Below are 24,077 nucleotides of genomic sequence, written 5' to 3' on the forward strand. Positions count from 1 at the left end.
AATAAATAAAGTATCATTCAGACACATTTTTGATTGCATATTACACATTTTTCCAGCCCATAGCAAAATACAGCTACTTTGAAAAGACGTAAGTAAACATACAGCAGGCAGGCTACCATATCTATTATTCCTACAAATGGAGAAAAATATCATTTTCATCACAAAATTCTACTGGCTGTCTACTACATTATGAAATAAGCAATCTATGCTTTAAGGAAAGAATTACCTTAGCAGTTTATTTACATAGTACTAGGAGATACCTCATGCGTCTAACGTGTATCGACTTAAGTGATTCTTGTATTTTACATGATAGTTAAGGACAATTTAAAGGATAATGTAATACATTAGGTTACATTGTATAAGTTATATCTGCTGCCACACATAGCTGTGATCTTCTGGGATACTTAAACTACAATGAATGTATAGATGCAATTTTTACAGTAATGTACACATATTTCCAAATTATGCCATGTGTTGCAAGAGGAAAGAAAAAAAGACAATGAGACGAAACTGATTTAATATGTTTAACACGTCAGATATACTACTGAAACAGATATTTTTCAGTTGCAAAGAAATTTGCATTATGTAAAAAAGCATTCACTTAATGCAGCCAACAAAACAATTTGTAGTTTATATTGTGAATACAATTAATTTGTTTGAATTACAAAACACACTCATTTTTATTTTAAGCAAACTATTTTGTAAAATGGTACACTACTGGAAAGCCTGAAAATATGCACAGTGCTGTAATGTATTGTTACTGTAGCAATATTTAGTAGTACGTGTAGGAAAGTAATACACACGTTCAAATGCAAGTACTTGTTGCCTGATTAGCTACTGCTAATCAGTCAAACTTAAGAATCAAGCTGTAAATCAACAGCACATGTAAGTGATTTGATGTAGCTCTCCAGCCATATATTCTACAATGTAGCTTTTCCACATGTCAAACATGAGTGACAGATTAAAATTGCCATTTTTTTACATTAGTGCTTTTTATGTGGAAAAACTGAGTTTTCTGAACTCAGCTCAAAAAATTCGGAACTTCTAAATGCAAAGATGCATTTAATCAATGTGGAAGAGCAAATGGCACACACTGTTACTCATGAATAAAGAATTCCATCAGATACATGCTCAAAATTTCCAGTATTGAATTCAAGACACAAGTGGCTTATTCTTTTTCTAGGTGGCCAATATAAAGCCTAGACAAATGTCATTATAAAGGCTGACAAACAAACAAATGTTTTTTATTTGTCAAACATCTTTTACAGTATTTTTCCCACTATATTAGAGAAGCTGAATATGTAAACAAAATCTCACTGGTATTACTGCTTATCCACTGTTTTCTTTTAAATCATAGTAGACAGTACTTAATTTAAAACATTTATTTGTCATGTTAGGGAAAAGGTATAGAGCTTTTTGAGGAAGCAAAATGTATCTCCGCAACGTCAACAGTTCATAGCAACAGAGAGCAATTCCAAGACTTTCAGAAATTAATGGAGATTAAAAACAATTGAAAATCATTGCAATTTTTTGTGTTAGACAATTTACTTTTATTTCTGTATATTTCTAACAGTTCAGACAGTATGAAAGTGACTTTAATAATATGAGGTCTAAAAACACCTATGTTCTATGGAGAAGGTCACAAAAGCAGCTCATCTAACCTCAAGCCCTACTTTTATCATACTTAACATTAGCACTAGTGAGTATGACAGTATGCTCAAATTTGCTTGCAGTTCACGTGCAGGCAGAATGATACATTTATTTTAATTTACAGAAATTCCAACATCCTGTGGTAGTTCTGCCGCCAATGGATGAAGCATTGAATGCTGTTTTTTAAGATGGGGCAGATCCTATTGTTCCTTCTTTTTCTCTGACACATGCGAAACAGCTACTGCATGTCTCAACTCTGTCTACAAGACTTCTGTGAGCTGCGAAGTGTAGGAATATACAGACTATAGAAGCTACACATCCGCTGTTATCATTATGGTCATTATGGTCTATTACAGAGAAATAATACAGAATTTACCTCTGCAGGAAACACAGAGGACTAACAGGATTCTTTCCCCATAAGTCTCTACTGTTTTACCCATCGGCACAGTGTCATGGATTATGTTTGTCTCCTTACTGTGAACCATTTACAAACCAATGCTTCCAGCAGCAGAGATACCACAATAGCCCATAATCATTAGTATAGATATTTAGGTTACTAAGTATAACATAGGTAGGTATACATACCAAAATCAAAGGTGTGTGAAATGTTAGACACGGTAAAAAGGCTATTTCCCTTTGTGAATTATGTATATAGGTGTCTGGAAAAAAACCTGGCACTGAAGGTCTCAGAAATCCGACAATGGCAACCTCCACTTTATGTAACTTCTGTTCTTTAGCATCTGCTTATTAGTTCTGCTTGATATTATAAATTTTGTGCATCATGATAATTTTCACTCAGTCTTATTTGAGACATGAGCTGAAAAATATTTTGCCTCAGTTCAAATTTCTAGCTGTAAGATGCTATGGAACAAACAAAAATAATCACTAGCATGCTAGGATAAAGAGTATTAAAAAATAAGGTGTCACAGGAAAGAGTTATTGACAGCAGTCTGATAAAAGGGGTGAGAAAGTCCTGGAAAGAACTGTTTAAAACAAAGACTTCAGAAATCACCTTGAAGCATGAAGAAAGTAACCATAAAGTCTTTCTTTTGGAAAGAGTACTCGGAAGATAATGAAAAAATAGGATGGCTAATCCCAGTACAAAGTGTAGCTATTGTTTCTCCTTAGAGATGACACAGTAGTCTCCTTAGATCTTATTGACACCTTTCCCTAGAACAAGACACATAATTTCCCTACACCCTAAAACTGGTAGATGTAACTTTACAACCCATGCAATTTCTCTTGCATAAACCAGTTTTTCAACTTCTCAGCTTCTAGCTTTATATCTCTAAAGATACTATAAGCACAAATACGATGACAAAGCTTTTGACTACATATGTCCTATAATGTAACATTTGTTTTACTCCTCTCTAAAATAGTATGCATCCCAGAACTACGTAGATTAAAAAAAATCTCTACAGAAATAACAATCCAGGCAATAGTCAATTGGTAAGGAATTCAGCCCATCTACAATCAGAACAAATTTTCCTAAGTTGCCTATGTAGTCAGCAGAATGACATAAATATTTCTACAGCATCAGCCGTTTGACTTCTGCATGTCTGCTTTTGGGTGAAATGAATTACCTCAGAAAACTGCCTTTTTCTCTTAATTGTCTGTAAATGGAGCACAGGGGTCATCCTTAATATACACCTGTACATATATGCCCTCAGTGTAATATTGTGAATATTTACATCTGGTTAAATTAATCCAGACTTTCTGGTGTATTTGTTTCAATAACAAATACATTATTTCATTGATTTTGTTTCCCTTCTGAGTTTCCTAACTCATTAAAATGCTACAGATCTAACACAAATGCTGACCAAATAACTCGTATTTTTGAACAGGGCAGCTAAAGCTTTGCTATGAACACTCTCTATAGATGGAATATATAATGTATTTACATACATTTCTTGAGAATTTTCCCATCATAAGCTAAAGGTAAGCAGAATATTGCTTCTGTTGTAATAAGGAGACTACATAAGCATCCTGAGCTGAGGATATTACTTGGACTAAGGAATTTTAAAGAAAGAGATTGATTTCTACCTTCTATTATAAGTAGGAATTCAAAAAACCCTCTGAACTCAACAACCTTGTCCGTCCCTTCCTGTCTTTGTGAGCAACAACTCTACAACTCTATCTGCTGTTCCTACTAACCTTGCCTTGCTTTAGCTCCTAGATATATCTACTAATAAATCTCTCAAAAGAATAAATCACTGTTAACAAAGTCTTTTATCAGAAAACACTAGATGTTTTCTGGTCCACGGTTTCTGTTGGCAAATAATGTTGTGCCTTTTTAATTCTCTGTAATATTTACGTGCTTTTTTCCCCCCCGAGATTTCACATTTCTCCCTGATAACTGTTACCTTTTGTGTCTCATTTCAACACTAATTAGGCCTGTTGTTGTTCAACAGTCCCAGCCAGAGAGCTGATCTTGTGCTCTGTAGTTGCATGCCCTCTCATAGTTTTCCTTCATTTTGAATATATCTTTTTCAGTAATTTGTTCTTTCTTGGAACAAAACTGTTCTCAGAAGCCTGCACTATTTTTACTAAACCGTCCTGTCTTCCCTTTCGGTTGCTTTTATGGTTGGCATTATCTAGAATAGCATGGTCTAATGTTCATCCTCTAGTTTATTTAGCCTTCAGTTCACTTATGTATGCAATTGAATCACTCTTTGGATCTTTTGCATGTAGACCTTCTGGGGAATTTATAAACAGTGGCCCAGGCTCAGCTACAAATGTTTCAACATTATTCACATTCTATAGTTTTTCTCATGTCTCCTACCCTCTTCTTCTGTCACACTACATTTTCATTTCTATTATTAAGATGAATTCTGAGAATGGAATTCTTTAAGAACAGAACATGCTGATAAATTAAGCAATAAAACATTCTACTATTTGCCGTAAGTTGTCCTTTCCACCTCTGTTTCATCCGCATTTGAGATGTAGCATTTCAGGAGAAACTAATGGTAGGATTCAATGCTGGGTATACCCGTAACAGCTCAAAAAGCCATCCCCTACAAATTGCCTTGATCAAATCATTGCTTGTTGATTACTGGCAAAGTATGTAAGAGGAGGTGCTTTATGTACGCTTCCTGTGAAACTTGGTCTACTGCAGTGATTCCTAAACTTTTGCAATAACTGCCTACCACACAACATTCTTGTAACCATAGAAATACCAACATACAATTGTAGAGATCACAGTTTTTTAAACTGTCTAATCTGCTTGTGTGGACAACTGAACTTGAACTCGTGGTCTAACGCTGTTCCATAATCTACAATATGAGAGGCCAATTTTGTGTCACGAATATTATAACCTAACTCCTTGCAGGAAGCAAACCTCTACAGCTAGGGCAGACACCTCAAAAGGAAGTTTTACATTTTTATTATTTATAGAATTTTAAAAATCTTTAAAGCAAAAACAGACAACTGTAATAAGAACAAAGATGTGTAGCTTTGCTTTATACTACCACTAATCGTTACCCCTACCAATTTGCTGTAATAATTCTATCCCAGGCTAACATCTTACACCAAGTTTGATTGTGCCCATTTCACACTCTGTCAGCATTTGTCTTCTCTGCCCTAGTACGGCACCTCAATCTGAGCTCCCTGTAGGCAGCGGATATTCTCATTTTCTTCTAAGCAAGTACCACAGTCAATAGCATGATTTGTGGCCCTATTGTACCCATCTCAGATATGGTTTTCTAAAGATAATCTTTAGAATTTGGTAAGCACAGCTACATTTTGTGACTCTTGCTAAACCAGTTTCATACTTTATAATGACTGGATTGTTAACTACTGGTAAATTCTTCAATCAACATGCCATTTGGTGCTAAGTCAGGTACTGTGGAGTAATCTGGCTATGGCAGTGTGATTGCCCTTTGTGAACAGATCTGTAATCATGACAGGTTTATTGGGAGAGAAAGGCAGGCAGACAAAAATAGGAGACAACTGCAGGAACAGATTTCCATAAAAGTGTTTCTATTAAATTTCTGTATTTTATGGTCTCTCCTTTTTTGATGAGTCCTGAATAAATGGTTGCATTCTTCTTAGCATGAATGATTAACACATTTCATGAATTATGCCTTTTACCCCTTTTCGAAACTGAAATATTTTCCACTTTCCAAGATTTGTTAGCAATGCATGTTACTGATTCACATAATTCCCCTGCAAGTTCCCTGAAGGTTCCTAGCTGCAAGCTTCAAGAATTCTTGAAGATTCCATCAAAATTCCTTGAGAATCATAACTGCAAGGTGTTTGAATTCTTGAGAAATTATGCACAAAAATATTTTGAAAAGAAGACTTTTCTGAGGAATGTTAAGAAAAGATTTGAACTACATGTACCTCTACAGATAATTTCTGAGAAAGGTTTCAGAATCAATACATTGTCCTAAAAGTTGTTTTTAAAAAGCAGCTTTTCAAAAAGCTGCTTCAATTAGCAACTTGAATACCTCCTCAGTGACTTTTTTTAAACTCAGTAAATTGTGGTAACCTTTACCTTAATAGTAAAAAACTCAAGCTCTAAATACTGCTGACTTCTACATATTATCTCTGTATCTTTGCAGCTCAGTGAACAATGAGTAATACTACTGTAGTGTTACACTGCAATTAATATATTTGCCATCCTTGGTCCTTACAACATCCCTAGAACCCCACCATTTAGAGGTATAAAAGTAAAAACTTCAAAATCCTGCCTAAATTTCAAACTCAGTAATTGTACTCTCCCTATTTAAATTTTCACTACAGTTTTAATTAGTTAATGTATTCTTCAATTCCTGTACAGAATGGCATAGTGATGTTCTGCACAGTTAAACTAGTGCTTTGTTTCACCTTAGCAGTTCTTGTACATCGAGGGAAAGATCATGTCTTTTAAGCCACAGCCCAGGAAAGCTGTCAGCACCTGTTGTGATTTTGCTTGTTGTGCATACGAAGAGCGATCAGCTCTATCCACTAGGCAGGGGAAGATTACTCCCTTGATGTGCCAGGCCTTCCTGATAGCTCAGTGGGAAGAGGAACCATTTCCAACTTGCTCCAACTTTTGCACATTTAACAATTTGCATACATTTTGTCTATTTCTGCCTGTCTGTTATCTCAATTTAGTCTGTCAGCCCTGCTGGCCAGATGCATGTTTATGTCTATGTTGTAACAATTGACTCAGAAATAGTAATTCTGGGTGCTGGAATCTAAACAGCCACAGATTTAATAAGTACTATAATATAAGGAATTAATAGTAGGCAAACTGACAGCTATCTTACCAGTTTTTTAACATAACTGATAGACCTGCTGTAATTCATAAAGGTTTTATGTGCTCTGAAAGATGTACATTGTTACTTTCACTGAAGATAGCATTAAATTCAACACATATTTGCAACTTTTCTGCAGCACAACAGACAAAAGATTAACTATACCAGTTCTTACCTGTTTTGCAAATACACATTGGCTTTCCGTCGGCTTGTGCCAAGCAGGTTGAATTGTTCAGGCATGGATTGTAAGGCAGCTCACATGGACTGAAGCGCTGATGGCAGAAGTCACCAGTATAAAATGGAGGACAAATGCACACAAACTGTCCCTGCTTCACAGATTCATAACAGGTGGCTCCATTCAAGCATGGTTCAGAATCACATTCATTTATATCTTCACTGCAGTCTGGCCCTGTCCACCCTGCTGTACATGTGCATCTGGAGAAAAAAAAAAAAAAAAAAAAGTTGATGTGGTGGGAAAATAAAAATCAACAACTTAGTACCATCAGTTCCAACTATTAAAAAAAAAAATCAAGATTCTTTCTCTGTGCATAGCTTTTTTTCCTGCCAACTCTATCAGCTTGCACTATGAATAAAAGTAAGTAATTCAGATTCTTCTCCCACAATTTATTTGGACAAAAGCAAAATGACTTATTCTAAATCACAGGCTTTATCCACTTGGAGAACCACCTGATTTAGTTAATGCTGAGAGAATAATCTGTGGATCTTCTTTAAGCTGAAACACCACCACAAATCATCAAATGGGGAATGTAAGTTTCTTCAGGCTTTCAGATTAGAAACATATCTTTTCATATGTGTGAAACTACTAAGTAGATACTTCAGTGTTTGGGATGAAATGCATCAGGTAGCATTCAGTACACTTTTAAGAAAGAAGGCAGGAGGTCAAAGGCACTATAAATGATAGAATAATCCTCTTCTCATTATGTTCTGCCTCTTTTTTTGTATGTTCTTGTGAAGACCTGTTATCGACAACAGAGAATACAATACCTGGACCAAAATCTGCATTACATCTGACTGTAAAGAATCTGTCTTCATGAATTAGATAAATATGTTTTATTTACAAAATGAATATGATTATAAGGTTCTGAAAATTCAAAGACAACAATTAGCTAATTATTTCCAAGTTTGTAGAGAAAATTTCCTCATTAGCTGCAATAACAGAAGGCTCTATGTGCCTCAAAAGGCATACACTCTTGTAACTTTCACCTAAAATAGAACTAAATTCAACATGCATTTGCCACTATTTTGCAGGGCAACAGGCAACACGAAAGATAACTATCCAGCTCTTATCTGTTTTGATTTATACTGATTTCAAGCATTACACCCATTCAAATACAGCTGTATAGTTCTGAGTTGATAAAAAGAATTGTTCTTACATAACAAATAGGTCATTCAATGGAGAATCAATTCAGCAGTTCTAACTATATGGCACAGGTATTGCTCGCCAACACAAAAGACAAACTTGGCCCCTTTAAAACAAAAACAGTGTTTTCTTTGGAATTCTTAATATTTTATGCGATGGGTTTCTGGGGTATAATTTCCATGACACACTAAATGAAATGAATATTACTAAGGAACTTTATCTTTTTAAAGTCCTGAGTATTTTTGCAATAAGGATTAAAAACTCAGGTTACTGTATGTTCTTCATGGGAAGAAAAATAGTTGCAACTATCAAAAGGCATTCAGGCATTCATAAAGTTACTATGACAAAAAATCACATTTCAGAACTCATTTACCAGATACAGCACCCAAATCACATTTTTGTAAATGTAGTTACAAATAAATATGTTTTGTTACTCTGTGTTTATGTACAACAAACATATCTGCTTTTGCTTTACATGGTAGCATCAATCTGGTATCTGGAGGCAATACCCACTGAATAACAGTGCACCCACTACTCAGTACTATGTTTAATTTTCTCCTAAGTAGTCAATCTATAAAACTAAAAGCCTCTGTTGCAAATTAAGTACCTCCAAATCACTGATACCGGACATAGTAGAACACTCTGTCCCAATAGATCAGAAACAGTATTTTAGATGTTAATTGTTTTACAGCTGCTCATTTTTTTCTTGACTTTATTTATGAAGTTCTGAATAAATTACTACCAAGGAACTACTACAAAGTGGTATGTAGTACCTTGTCTATATGCTTCATTTCTAGCTTGGAAAGCTCACTAAATGGAGAGGCATTCACTTCATATTAGAAGAATGGGTTCAATTCTTACCTAGTCCAAGTGTTACATGTGTAACTGAGGTACAGAGGAGCAAACAAAGCATTTTCAATTCCCTTCTTTTCCCCAGTGGGTTTCATAACTGCCTTTGAGTTATCAAAACTATTCTGTATGGCCACAGGGAATGTTATGACGGATGGAGATCACTGAAACACAGCAATTACCTACACGACACAACTAGTCAATCTTATGCTGTCTTCATGCCAGCTACCAACTGAGATGTGAAAGTCAATATCAATGCAAAGGAGACATTAACGTAATCTTATTGTACTCTTACATTTTGTCTCAATGAGAACTGTTATGTAAACACAGTAAACAGGTGGTAGGAGTATTAAAAGTACAGAATACAGAGCACAGTTTTTTCTATGTGGACTATCAATTAAGCTTCTACAGCTGATATTCTTGTAAATTATATTATCAAAACGTAAAAACCCAAACAAACTGTCTTTTCCAAAATGACCTTTTCATTCACTACCATGAAGGATATGCTCAACCCCTTGACCAGACTGTGGTGATTTGGTGCAGCTTCCGGAGGAGGTGAAGGCCAGAGCTGTAGCCGAGCCAAGAACTCCTCTAGTTTCAACCTGTTCTCTGAAAACCCACAAAGAAGCCGAGTGACACAGTGAGCATCAAGGTATATGAGCTTGGAACATCAATCATACGATTAACGCATGAATAGCTTGTGGGTTTTTCAAGATTCATTTATCAAGGAACGAAGAAAGTTGTGGGTACAAGGAACTCCATACATACCTTTCCATCACACTTAATTTGACTACAAGACAACCACTTTAAATATGACAACCTAAGTAAGCCTTCTTTGACCTCTCCCTGTTAGGCAGCGTGGGTGCAAAACAGTGATCTCCCATTGAGTTGGACACCTCTCAAGGTTGCTTCTTAAGGCAGAGACCTTTATCTACGACAGATCTTTGGTAAGTGACTGATGGCATGCTGACTTAATACTAATGAAAGATTACTAATCCATGTAACTACTCAATATTAATTATTATAAACTTTGTATAGATAATTATATTAGACATAAACCACTGCCTAAGTCTGAGACTAAGATTGGACCTAGCCACACCTAGGCTCCATAAGGAGTTTAGAAAGCAAGAGGGTCCACTATGAACCTCATGACTCAACAGAAGGGTCTTCCTCACCCTTTTGTGTCTCTGGTCTGTGTCAATCATTCGAAATTGATTCTAACTCAATTTTCCCTTGCATGTTTCTTCCATGTAGTAATTAATAAGGTGAATCTTCCCACTAAACTTACTGAACTTTGGTAACCCACTGTTAAACTTCATTAAATTCCCTCAAATTCATTTAACTCTGTCAAATTATTGTTTTACTCAACACAACATGTTGCTGCTTCTCTCTTTTGAAAGAGTTCTGCAAGAACTACATTAGAAAAATCAAGATCATTTCTAGGATCTTCCAGCAAAAAAGAAAAAAAACCAAACATGTTTTTATGAGATGACAAAAAGGTAAGACAATCATTGCATGTCTGCATGCAATGACTTCTTTCTGTTCTTTTACCAACTTAGTAAACTCACATAAAATGTTCTAATACTCCTAGCAAAATACGGTTAAAGTTTTCATATACCTTCTAAAGAAAAAAAATGTAAATACGGCAGATGTTCTGTATGCAACTTTGTGTTTATTCATAAATCATTTAGATATTACATAAACTTTTTTGAATTTATTTGCCAATATTTGGTGTTTAAATAATGTCAAATTTTATAAAAGCAATCTAAAAATGAAAGATATATAAAAATTATCATATTAGTTAAATATATTAATAAAAATCTCTGTGAGCATGAAAGTTTTAGACTGCGTAAGTCTAAAATACGCATATTTAGTCTAAAGCTTATACAAATCTAAATAAATATAAATCTTACTTTAGGCATCTGCAACAATGTTATCATCACTAAACTCATAAAATTAAAAGAAACAATACAGGAAATGCGCTGAGCTCCAGAAAGATAATTAAATGGAAAACATCTTTTACATTTTCTCTTGAGAACAAACAAAACTGCTATCTTTATTCACACATAGTTGTGAATTCTGAAGTTGAAGTTTTTACAAGGCCTTTCTTATCAGAATTTTGGCATTTATGAAAAAACTGCAAAACTACAAAAATTAAAACAGCCAATCTCTAAATAAGGCATATCATATATTTCCAGATTAACTATGAAAGCATTTGACTTACATTACATAATTAAGCAAACGGCATCTTATGCTTTCACACCTTAATTACATGTTTTTGTAACTTTTAGGAACAGCAACGAGAAGATAGCCCATCAGAAATATAAAAAATAGTCATATCCCACTCTTTCTGTTCTATAATTTACAAATAGTTGTGATAAAAACCTTGGGGGGGGGAATAAAAGCCAAAAATGTTACTTTATGTTGAAAATAATCTGACAGGCTGTTGAAATTATATTTTAAAGAATAAAAGCTCTGTCGTAGTCCAGCCCCGATCGGGACCAGACTACACAGTCTCTCTCTCACTCCCCCCCACCCTCCGAAAGAATAGGGAGAGATAATGTAAGAAAAAATGGCTCGAGATTTGAGATAAGGACAGGGTATGTAAAGAAAAAGTATGCCAGAAAAGGAAGATTAAAGAAAATATATCCCTGCAATAAATAAGACACGAGAACTAGTAACAACTGACACAGAGAAGGCTGAGGTACGAGGTACCGAATAGCAATTATTTTTTGCCTCAGTTTTTGACATTAATCTCTCTTCCCACATCTCTAAAGCCTCTGAACCTCACGGCAGGGACTGGGGGAATGAAGTCCCTCCAATTCTAGAAGGTCAGGTTTGAGACCATCTGAGAAACTTGAGCATATGTAAGTCCATGGGACTCAATGAGATGCGTTCCAGGGTCCTGAGGGAATTGGCTAATTTCCAAGCCACTCTCCATCACAGCTGAAGACTCGTGGCAGTGAGGCAAAGTGCCCAGTGACCAGAAAAAGGAAAATGTCATGCCCATTTTTAAAGAGTAAAAGAGAGGACTCTGGGAACTACTACCCAGTGAGCCTCACCTCTGTGCGTGAGAAGATCATGGAGCAGATCCTCCTGCAAGCTATGTCAAAACATATGGAAGACAGGCAGGTGATTAGAAACAGCCAGCATGGCTTCACCAAGGGCAAATTATGCTTGACTAACCCAGTGGCCCTCTACTGACTGCACCAGTGGACAAGGGTCATCTACCTTGACATGCGTAAGACTTTGATACAGTCCTGCACAACATTCTTGCTGCTAAATTTGAGAGATATGGGTTTGATGGATGGACAGCTAGATGGATAAGGAACTGGATGGATGGCTGTGTCCAGAGACTTATAGCCAATGGCTAAATGTCCACATGGACATCAGTAACAAGGGGTGTCCATCAGTGGTCCGTACTGGGACTGATACTGTTCAGTATCTTCATCATTGACATAGACAGTGGGATTGAGTGTACCCTCAGCAAGTTTGCAGATGACACCAAGCTGAGTGATGCAGTTGATACACTTGAAGGAAGAGATGCCATCCAGAGGCACCCTGACAGGCTTTAGAAGGACGAAACTAGTTGCTTAATCTGTTCCACATTGCAAAAGTAGTATTAGTTTTTGTTCTGCTCTTTTTTTACACAGTCCTAACATGGGACATATATAGTATTTTTTATGAATAGTAGCAATGGGGTAGAATTTTTAAACGACTGAGGTAAAATCATAAAAAATAATAATGGCAGAGACTAAAATTCCTATTTCTTTTATTGCTGTATTTAAGAAGGCAGGACCAATTAACTCCTGAAATAAAATGCTGTGTTATAAACTTGCTCCCTCATTGCCCTTTTCTGAGGTGCCAGAAAACTTTTGGTTAATGTGAATAACACGAAGATCTTTTCCACACTAGTGCTTTCTACTTCAAGCTCCTGAACTAAATCATACAGTTCAGTGCCAGTGTACAACCAATCCCCAAGGTCCACCTGATTGTTGTAAGGAGTGCTGGGCACTGTGAAAGTACTGCAGTATCCCAAAGTCTCACCTCTGCACCTGGCAAGATCATGGAGCAGATCTTCCTAAAGGCACATGGAAAATAAGGAGGTGACTGGTGACAAGTCAATACAGCTTCACAAAGGGCAAATCATGCCTGACAAATCTGGTAGCCTTCTATGACAGTGTTACACTGGTGGTGGATATGAGAAGAGCAACTGATATCATCTACCTGGACTTGTACACAGCACTTGACACTGTCCCATATGACATCCTTACTCTAAGCTGGCGAGACATGGATTTGATGGACAGATCACTCGGTGGATAAGGAATTGGCTGGATGGCCACACTCAGAGAGTTGCAGTTAACAGCTCAATGTCCAAGTGAAGATCGGTGACCAGTGGTATTCCTCAGGGGTCAGTATTGGGACAAGAGCTCTTTAACATCTTTGTTGGCAACATGGACAGTGGGACAGAGTGCACCCTCAGCAAGTTTGTCCACCACACCAAGCTGTGTGGTGCAATCAAAACACTGGAGGGGAGGGCTGCCATCCAGAGGGACCTTGACAGGCTGGAGAAGTGTGCCCGTGCCAATCTCATGAAGTTCGACAAGGCCAAGTGCAAGATTCTGCACATGGGTCGGGGCAACCCCAAGCACAAATACAGGCTGGGCAGAGAATGGATTGAGAGCAGCCCTGAGGAGAAGGACTTAAGGGTGCTAGTGGACAAGAAGCTCAACATGAGCAGGCAATGTGTGCTTGCAGGCCCAGAAAGCCAACTGCATCCTGGGCTGCATCAACAGGAGCATGGCCAGCAGGTTGAGGGAGGTGATAATCCTTCTTTACTCTGTTCTTTTGAGACCCCACCTGCAGTACTGCATCCAGCTTCAGAGCTCCCAACACAAGAAGGATGTGGACCTCTTTGAGTGAGTCCAGAGGAGGGCCATGAAAATGATCAGAGGGCTGGAGTATCCTTCCTGTGAAGAAACACTGAGAGTCGGGGCTGTTTAGCCTGGAGAAGAAAGGCTCTGGGGAGACGTTACAGGGGTCTTGCAGTACCTCAAGGGGGCTTATAGGAAAGACCAGGAGAAACTTTTTAGCAGAGTCTGTTGTGATAGGACAAGGGGTAATGGTTTTAAAATAGAAAGGGGCAGATATAAACTAGGTATAAGGAAAACATGTTTTACAATGAGGGTGGCGGCACACTGGAACAGGTTACCCAGAGAGGTGGTAGATGCCCCATCCCTGGAACCATTCAAGGACAGGTTGGATGGGGCTCTGAGCAACCTGATCTGGTTGGAGATGTCCCTGCTCCTTGCAGGGGGGTTGGACTAGATGACCTTTAAAGGTCCCTTCTAACCCAAACTGTTCTATGATTCCATCTCTTTATTGCATGCCTAATTATTCTAAGTGTCTGAGAAGTCTGCATCATGGAGTGCAAAATACAGGTAGTAGTACGATGACTAATAATACAGTGCATGAACTGTAAATGTAACGGTCATTCCTGCAATCACACCTCAGAAATAAAATTAATCTGTAAAGAATGTTACAGTAAAATCTACACTGAGCATGTCTTAAGATACTTGGTTAAACTGGCTGAAACAACTTTCACTCTTCTCCTCTGTTCATATGCTGCATGAAGATTGTCAAATGCTATGCAAGTTAACACGTTTCTTAAGTTAACACTACTACCTGTAAAACAATCTATTACTTAATTTGAATATATTGCTATTTACATAATTGACGCTTTCTGTATTGTCTATTCATTAACAACAAAGTGAAAGCACTGAATGACTATAAACAGAAGTTTGATCCCAACAGCCATTGCTAATATCTAAAGGGAACAATATATGGTCAGTGTTTGTCCCTTAGTTCAGTAACAATGTGAATATTGTTGAGCACTGGAAGTTTTTTAAGCAGTCAATTACTAATCCAAGTCTCACTTTTCAGCAATTCATGTTCCAGTAACGAACGAAAGTATCAAGAACTTCTGCAGGACACGTAGCATACCATTGCAAAGGCATCTGTAGTGATCCAGACTGGAATACCATTGCGTATCAAGGAGTTAGTGATCCATATAACAGTTAATCTGAGTAGTCATGTACTGTGCCGTGCTATGCAGCATGTAGAGCTTGGCCTTGTGGTCTGTGTTGCATTGTGTGCATCCTTTGGCCACTGGATAAACTCTGCTTGCCAATTTTAACAGAGGAGGCTCAGTAAATGTGACTGCACCAGCTGTGTGTCCTTTATCCAAGACTGCAGCAACAAGTTCTCAGGTGAATATCCTTTCTATTTGACAGCAGAAATGATGAATTGAGTTGTTTTCATGTAAGAAAATCCTGTAAGAGCTCAAATAACCAGAACGGGGTAACCTTTCCTTAGACAGGCTCTGCATGGCATGCTGACCCTGATGGTAGGCCCATGTGATGCTGCACAACTCAGGGTTCCCTGAAGGGATATTAGATTATATACTACATTCTTCTTTCTAGTGTTAGCTCCAATATACGGCATTCTGCTGATACTGTATATACAGTCTGAGTGCCTTTCCTATTGGGGTCAGAGTGAAACAGCACCTCCTGTTGCAAAACACCACCTTATTCTCATTTTAAAATAAGATGGGTGCCTGAGTCTCACTGGTTTCGCAGCAGAAGCACTGCGCATCCTGGACATGACAGTCCATGCCGGGATGACAAAGAAGAAAGAAAGGAGCCAAACACTATGCCTCTACAGTACAGCATGAATGGAGATGATGTGTGAAGCAAAAGAGTTAGTGCAGATCTAAAATAAACACTATGTACGTTTTGCCTGGTGTACTTCAGACTAGTTCTAGTCTTGTGTTATGAACTGAATATCCAGCAGTATTTGTACTACACAGGTTACATTCTAATTGTACCCTCTAATTTAGTTTAATTCAAAAAGATTTTGATTTGTACGTATAGGACCATTCCACATTGCAAACCAACCAAAATGTGGTAACTGGGGACATCTGGAAGATTTACTTTAAAAAATCTAGTCACAACATGGACTAAAACTTACCCTGGAGTAAGCTCCGTTTCACCTAGGCAGCTGAGATCTGGGCTTCAGAAACATTGCAGAGAACACCAGCTAGACACTTGTCTTTCACTCATGAAATTCTAACCACTGAAAGTTTGTACATTATGAGTTAAGCCACTTTGAAAATGCTGTTTTGTCAGTGGAGAGAAGTAAGCTACTTAGAAGTCCAGATCTCAGATGAGCTCAATGACTTTTGGAAGGAATTTCTCAGTCTACTTATCTTCCTTGGCTATAGAGGAAACAGTCCAGGTAGGCTGATGAACTTACAGTTCTCTGTGAGATACATAAAGAACTACCTGGACCAAACTGGTGTCCTCAAATTTGAAAATTCTGTATAATAGTCTAAATAATTCAGGTACTTCAGAAAATTCAATTCTATGTGTTGTCTTTTTTTTTTTTTAAACTATGCTATTTTCTTCAATCTGATATGCTATGAATCCTTGATATTTCAGAGGCAGCTATATTCCTTTACTAAAAAGTAAAATCCAACAGTGAGCAGTTTCACATAAATTTCTCATAGAATTGAAGAAGAAATGGTTTTAAGAGTTTTTTGATATGTGGATCTGGTAGAGCTTATGTAATTTAAATAATTACAACAATAACAATAAATATATTCCTGATGCACGTTATAAAAACTATTTGTATTTTCTCATTCTGAAGACAGATTGATACATCTTTTGCTGCTTTTAGATTTCTGAATTAGAAATCAGAAGCATCAACCCTTTTACAGAGAAAACATGAAGTACAATACACAAAATAAAAGAAATCTGCAAATACAATACGCTGAACCCCTTCAGCTTTTTCTTAAAGCTGGAAATAGAAGTGGATATTGACCCCAAACTAGAGAAAAAGGATTTGGGAGGTACATTGCTGCAAAGTGAGATAAAAAGATTACGTTTCTGCTACTGTAATAGTGTATAAGTGTGCCTTTTGCGTGTTTGAAGCATACAGAAAAACCTTCAGAGGGCTTAGGTAGTTTTCAGTCCTTACTAGTTTAATTGGTTCAGCCTTTTTTATCCCTGCCTTTTTTTTTCTCATTTCTAGGATATATTTTCTCTATTCTGTATACTTTTGCTCTCATAATCCCCTCCTCATACTCTTTGTTTTGGTAAAAATACCTTACCTAAAATTTATTCCTAATGTTCTGTATATTCAGGGACATGACACAACAAAAAAAATGTTTTAGAGGAACAAATAGACAAAATTGTATTTGCTTCTTTTCCAGATATTTCTTCTGTAATCCTCTATTTGAAGCAAGGAGTTCACAAAGTCATATGGTAACATTCAGCTCATTGAGACAGCAAGCTATATTTCGGCTTTTACTTTAAGCTCCAGTTCAGCTGCAATGCATGCATTTCTGTCTTAGGAAACAGAATTCTATGTCCTACAAAGGGTATTTCAACTTTCAACTCCCAATTTTTTAATGTAGCTTTTTTTTGTTTTCCATTTTCCTAAATTAAAATGTAAGATACATCTTACGTTAGACTGGATATAGCTCTCAGACTACTGGACCACAGATGAGGTACATCCAGTTCCTTCCCATATTAAACAAACTATTTGCATATTTATCTCTAGAAGGATTTTGTGGCAAATCCTCCTATTTACAACGCTAGATGGAATTAAATTGTTTCCTGTTTCAGCTGGGAAACATTAAAATAATTAAAAATCACAGGCAAAACTGTCACTGGAGTGCAGTCTCATTAGAAGGAATGTTTATGCTTAAAAAAGCACAAACACTGAATACTTTGAACACTATTAATTAAGGAAGACAACAAAACAAGTAGAACTAAGCATTATTACTGTCACTCAGGTCATATGGCTTGGAACCAGAAAATAGAGTATGACTTGGTATCAACAGTCTTGTTCATAGACAATGACCATAGAAAACAGTTAAAACAGTTTAAAAGTGTCTTCCCATCAATCTTGCGTCCTGAAACTCCTATTTTAGATGCAGCACGAATTCATTAAAAATTACAAAAATAAGTCTTTCATATTTTGGGAATTTTTTTTTTACTTTTGCTTTACAGATTTTGCTATTACCTAGGCTGTTAGGAAAAACTACTTACCATGTTCAAGATTCTTAAAACAAATTACAAGAAAATTTAAAAATACTGAATCCTCCATTAAAAAACCCCAGGAATTTCCTTCTCCTAAATTCTCCAAGTTGTACCAGAAGGGTATTATAGTCATGTTAAAATTCTGGAATGCAGCCTAGCAAGTCAGCACACAACACACACACAAGAGAAAGAAAGATCTGTTTAAATTTGTGTTCAATGTGTAAAACAATTTTCCAAGCAGCAGTGCTAATTTCTTGAATTACTGCATATCTCCATACAGGGTGCCTATGCATTCTAGCATGTAAAACTGCTCTTTTGAGTCATGTCATCTATAAGTAAATCTGCTTTGGACTTCCTTCTGTTCATGACAAAATGTAAAAAGAAAAGGACATACATTCCTTTTATCTTACCATCTGTTGTCACTATCAAGACCTGCATTCTTTGCCCATGCATTCTTCATCCCATACTGAAACAACAAGAATTAGTACAACAGCAACAAGGTAATTCCAGACTCCATCCAGCAGTCTGGGGGAAAATACATAACTTGCATCCTTTTTAACAGGGAACATTTTTCCAAAGATTGAGTCTGCCAGAGTAAAATACCTTAATTTGTGAAAACACAGCATCAGTAAACCAATGCCACAGTGAACAGTAAGTAAAGAATCTACCTCCAGTATCTTGGATGGTACTGATTTGCCTCGGTAGAGAAAAAAAAAAAAAAAAGCATTATTTCATTCTTTCAATAATCAGGCTGAATCAGTTGTCGTGCTGCATCCAAGAAGCTGATGTTACATAAAGTTAATCTGTTACAGCTCAGATGTTGAATATATCAGCTATCTCGAATACTCTCCATCTTTGAAGGATTTCTGAACAGAAGGCTTCCATCTCCCTAGTTGCTTGTTTGCTTGTGCTCCTCCATCTTAATTTAATGCCAGTCTTTGACGACAAATCTGGTAGTACTGGGTTTATTGCTGCACCCACGGAAACTGGTACCTTCAGCACTATTTCCCCCTGGAAATCTCTTTGTCTCTACCAGATTTCAGTGTAAAGGGCCTACTTGATATGGAAATCAGCTCAATGTCTTTTTTTCAGTTTAGCATTGCTCTGATATTTTCTGAGACTTACAGGTAACTCTTACTGTGTTTTAGTACATTGATTTTGAGACAAGTCCTCTTTGACCTGAGAAATCTGAAAGGAAGAAGAATGCTGCACTGAAAAAATAAAAGCTATCACTTGCAAACAGGTAACAGCCCCTGCAGCAGAGACATTCGTTAAATTTGGCAAGTTTGGCAATGCAACAGTAGTTCTGTCAATTAACCTCAAAGCACTTCACCTAGGATACAGAGATGGCACTGATTACAGAAAAGAAAAATGAACTCTTCAGATAGAGTGCTAACAACGGAGGGTACTTTTGCTCTAGAAGAGTAAAGGAGGTCTTTTCCTGATCTGCTCTTTTCACCACAGGCAACAAGAGAAGACCAAGTAAATGTAATTACAATTGCTAATTTTTATTAGCAATAATTAGCACAGCAATACGAAGTAGTAGATAACATGCTGCAACTCTGAAATCTTACGAAGACCAAGCAATATGAATCTAACCCTGAAGATATATTATTGAGACATTTAGAAAACATAACAGGAAAAATAACTGAATGTAATGCACACCAATTCAGAAGTCTATGCAAATGACCTCTGCATAATGATTTGAACAATTTGAACGGATGTGACAAAGAAACATTTATCTCCTTCATGTTTCTGTTTGCTTCTGAACTCTGAAAACACTTTTGTCATTTAAGCAAGATGTCTCTATCAGATTCCACCCCCCCCCGCCCCCCGATGTCCTTTTCCTATTTTTTAAGGTACTCTCAGGATTGTCACTTGATTTTTACTTTGGGTCTACTCAAGCTCCAAGGAGGTATAACACAGAAGAAACTGTATGTCTTTGGCTCAGTATGGCATCAAAACATTATCAAATCCAGGAATGGAAGCAATGGTATATAATACTGTATCTTTGAACAAATGGATTAATATTCCATGTTAAATGATTTTTTTTTTTTTCATTACAAATACAGAACAGATTGAATACTTTATGCCTAGAACCAATTAGCTGCCTGTAAAGAACCGACAACCAAGGACAGCCGTGGTATTTAGTACAGAAGAATACATCAGGTCATCTATTAACCATATAGCACCAACGTTTTGGTACTTTTTAAGAGCACTATTCAAGCATTTTCAACACTCAGCAGTAGTCAATTATACATCAAAGTTTATCTGGTGAATCATTTAGCATGTGAACAACTCTCACAATGCTAAGTTCAACATTATAAACTCAGATTTTCAAAGAAGCTTATATGAAATAAAACATTTGGAAAGGCTACAGAGTTTGTCATCATCAATACTAGAAAATATTTTAGAAAAAGATTAGGAAGTAAGGATGCCTCTGTTCTCACATTTGTTATTAAGAGTAAGAGAAAGAAAAGCAAAATGGTTTTGCACAAACTGACCTTCATTAATAATTTAAGTGAATTTGCCAAATTATAGTATCTTACCATTCATCTAATCATGTATGAGAATTGTAACATCCAACAAGTAACTGAAGCAGTAACATTCCATCTTGCCACAACTAAATTTACCAAAGATCACCTAACAGAGGGCTTGCTTAATTTTGCCTAAGAAGAACTATCAAAGTAAACCCATAAAATATTTTATAAAGGCATGGCACAACTTCCAAGTGTATAAACAACAGGAAAGAGCACAAGTAAGCATTTTTAAGTTCAACTCTGACTGTATTTCTCAATGTTAAAAATGTCTATTTATGTATATGTATACACATATGCTGCTCAAATACTGGAGTCATGAGATGAGGTAGATACTTCCCTACTACAGATTCTGTCAGAAAACAAAATTCTACTTGTCATGTCCTGGCAACCAGCATTTCAAAAATAGCTTTGTCCTTAAAAATATTATTGTTCTGATATAAAGCTTTAAAAGCAAACAAAAATTATTTTCAATTGGTCTCCAACAGTCAGTTTTATCTTTATCGACCTTTGATACCTATTATAACATAAACAATCCAACTTTCTACTATGGCTGTCTCACTGAGTTACTTCAATAGAGCAAACATATTAAAATTGTATGACTGCCCCTTCTAGACAGGGAATGAACAAGCCTAAGAGACATACATAACAATACTTATGGATGCTCTTAGACAGGTGTGACTTTTATATTTGTGCTCCTTTTTCTCTACCGGTGACCCTCAAAGATAAAGACTTCCTGTTTTAACTGTGATAGATTCTTTTTTTCACACATCCAAACTGGCATCCTGGTGGAAGCAAATATGATAATTACAGATTCTGCATTAGTCTGTTTGCTACTGCTGAAGAGCGAGCATTGCTTTCTAGAAGACCTCTAACAGTGTACTATCTGTAATTGCAGTCTAAATAAACTTTCCTATAATACTATTGATCTAACAGAACATAACAGTTTAAATCCCAGCAAACCCAAAAAGACTATTAACTAAAATTCGATTACCCATAGAAACTAGTGATGCAGAAGACGATGTTCCTAATTATGTATTGTATGTATTGTGTACAGTTTACTTATGTACTAACCATGTGAAATGGTTCTAGTGTAGGTACACATATTTCATATTGTACTATCATATATCAGCAGCCATTTCAAAGATGTAACTGCTTTAGCCAAATAATTCTTACTTTTTCAAACATGTATTTTCTAAACACACAACTATACTCCGCTTTGAAACAAATTTTGTAGTTGCCAGCACAATCTTAAAAAAAATATTTTTTAAAAAGAAAAGTCTTAATTTATTTTATCACAAAACAGAACTCTTTCTTTTCACATCCATTAGCTATAGGCCACATACCATCAGTTTCACATATGCTAGATTTTACTCTATTAATATTCTTGCAGAATTCTTTCTCACATATGTTACCTGCATCACCTCAGTGACCTAACAAGTAATATAATCTACTCATCTGAGCACACTGATGGAAATCAATACTCTCTGGGTTCAACAGTATTTCACTACTGAACTGCTTGACAGACCTAAAATGTATTCACCTACACTACAACTATATACTTAGTTGGGCTTCATTTTCTCCCTCTTACCTCTTAACACAGAGAAAATTCTGTTTGTAAAAGAGTCTTATATATTGTTATTAGCAAGGAAATGGTGACTACTATTCTCTAAAACAATCTTTCTCTACTGCGAAAGAAAATGCCTCATAATTGAAGATGAACCCTTGCTTTTTTCTGTCTGGAAAGTTATTTCAGTACAAAATAAACATAAGTAACACCTTGGCATTAAAATTAACATAATTCATTTACAAAAAATTTGACTCTTAACTACTTTAGAATTGCTTAAAGAAAGTAGGTAAAAGGAACAATACCTATGAAACCAATGTTATAAAAAGTGGAATATGTAGGTTTTATTAATGGCGTTTCAAATCAAAGGAAAAAATACAGATTTTACAGTAAAGAAAATGGTGATTTACAGCCTGTCCTTTTATGTGGAACTGTTTATTACCTATTCTCCATGGTTCAACAGGATAGAATGTCAACAGCAATGTCCATAGCCCTTTCTAAATTTTGCTCCTTTGTGCATGTATTAGACACCGCTGACGCATGAAACATCTAGTCTATAGCTAACAATGACAGATGGTTTTCCCATTCATTTCTAATGAGTCATTTTTAAAGTGTCAGCATCATTGTTTGGTTGCTTGTTTGTTTAAATTTCCTATTTTACCAAGGTTTCCCAAATAAAAAAAATAAAAAGTGAATGTACTTTTAGGGAACTGTTAAATGAAGGGCAAAGGATGAAGCAAAATTGAGTTTCTCATGAATCATCTGCAACAGAAGAATTATAACAGATTTGAGTTAGAAATAATGAGGTAGTCAACTCTGTCTTGAAAACCTTTTCAGTCATTCTTCTGTTCACTGCCTATCTTATTTCTATCCATTCTAGTTCTAATTCTCACCCCTCCCCTTGCAAAGAATACACAATGGTGGCAGCATTTTTGTTATTGCCGAGAACTGTAGCTACAGAAGACAAGCCACTGAATTCCAATTTTAATACCATTGCTATATAAGATGATGAGGGGATGACTTCCACCAAAGATATGTCAGGTAGAAAAATGCCAAGTATTAAGTACTCACTTTAAGGTAACCATAAATAGGTTATGGTAAAATAAATAATTAAAAAATAATTCAAATAAACAATGCCACCTGTTGTCATTTGCACTGAAGGGAACAGATATCTTTTTTTTTTGTTCTATCGTTTTTAGTTTTTAGACCAAATCTCATCAGAACACCCAGGTTTCTACCACTCTTGCACTTCTCCTTAAGCTTTATCCCCTCTTTCATTCAGTACTTTAGCTCATACACCTGCCTTCTAACGTACCACAATCTTATCTTCAAACTTGAACAACATTGACCATTCTGAGATGGTCCAAACTATTTCTTCAAACCTCTGCTTCCTTCACCTCCATGCCTCTAAGAAAATTCTGAATTAATCTGTTGAATAGTTCCTTTTTTTAAAAAAAAAAAAGGAATTCCATATGGTTTCCTAAGCCAGTTTTGGCAAACTCCTGCAGAGTCAATTCTTCCAGCTCCGCAAAACTATTTTGCTACTACTACTTTTGATCTTTCTTCATCCTTAGATGCAATCATTTCTGTGTCTTTTACATGCACCAGAGTACTGAATTCACCTGTTCATACACACTTCAGTCTGCTCAGTGTGTGCTTGTACAGTTTTAAAACTGGTCCTTGCAGATGACTCATGGCTTTCTCCTTTGGTCCTTACTCCTAGTGTCCTTCCAATTCCGTGTGTCCACT

General features: G+C 36.4%; 1 protein-coding gene across 1 annotated transcript in view; it reads right to left on the minus strand.

Moving 5' to 3' along the window:
- EYS (EGF-like photoreceptor maintenance factor) overlaps positions 1-24,077 on the minus strand; it is an 827,426-nt gene that overhangs the window by 483,612 nt on the left and 319,737 nt on the right. Inside the window, exon 22 of the mRNA XM_086745378.1 lies at positions 7,066-7,325. Within this exon, the coding sequence (XP_086601504.1) occupies positions 7,066-7,325 (260 nt within the window). The remainder of the gene's footprint in view (positions 1-7,065; positions 7,326-24,077) is intronic.

The sequence above is a fragment of the Chlamydotis macqueenii genome, chromosome 3 (assembly GCF_036417535.1).
Source record: "Chlamydotis macqueenii isolate bChlMac1 chromosome 3, bChlMac1.mat, whole genome shotgun sequence".
Taxonomy (NCBI): Eukaryota; Metazoa; Chordata; class Aves; order Otidiformes; family Otididae; genus Chlamydotis; species Chlamydotis macqueenii.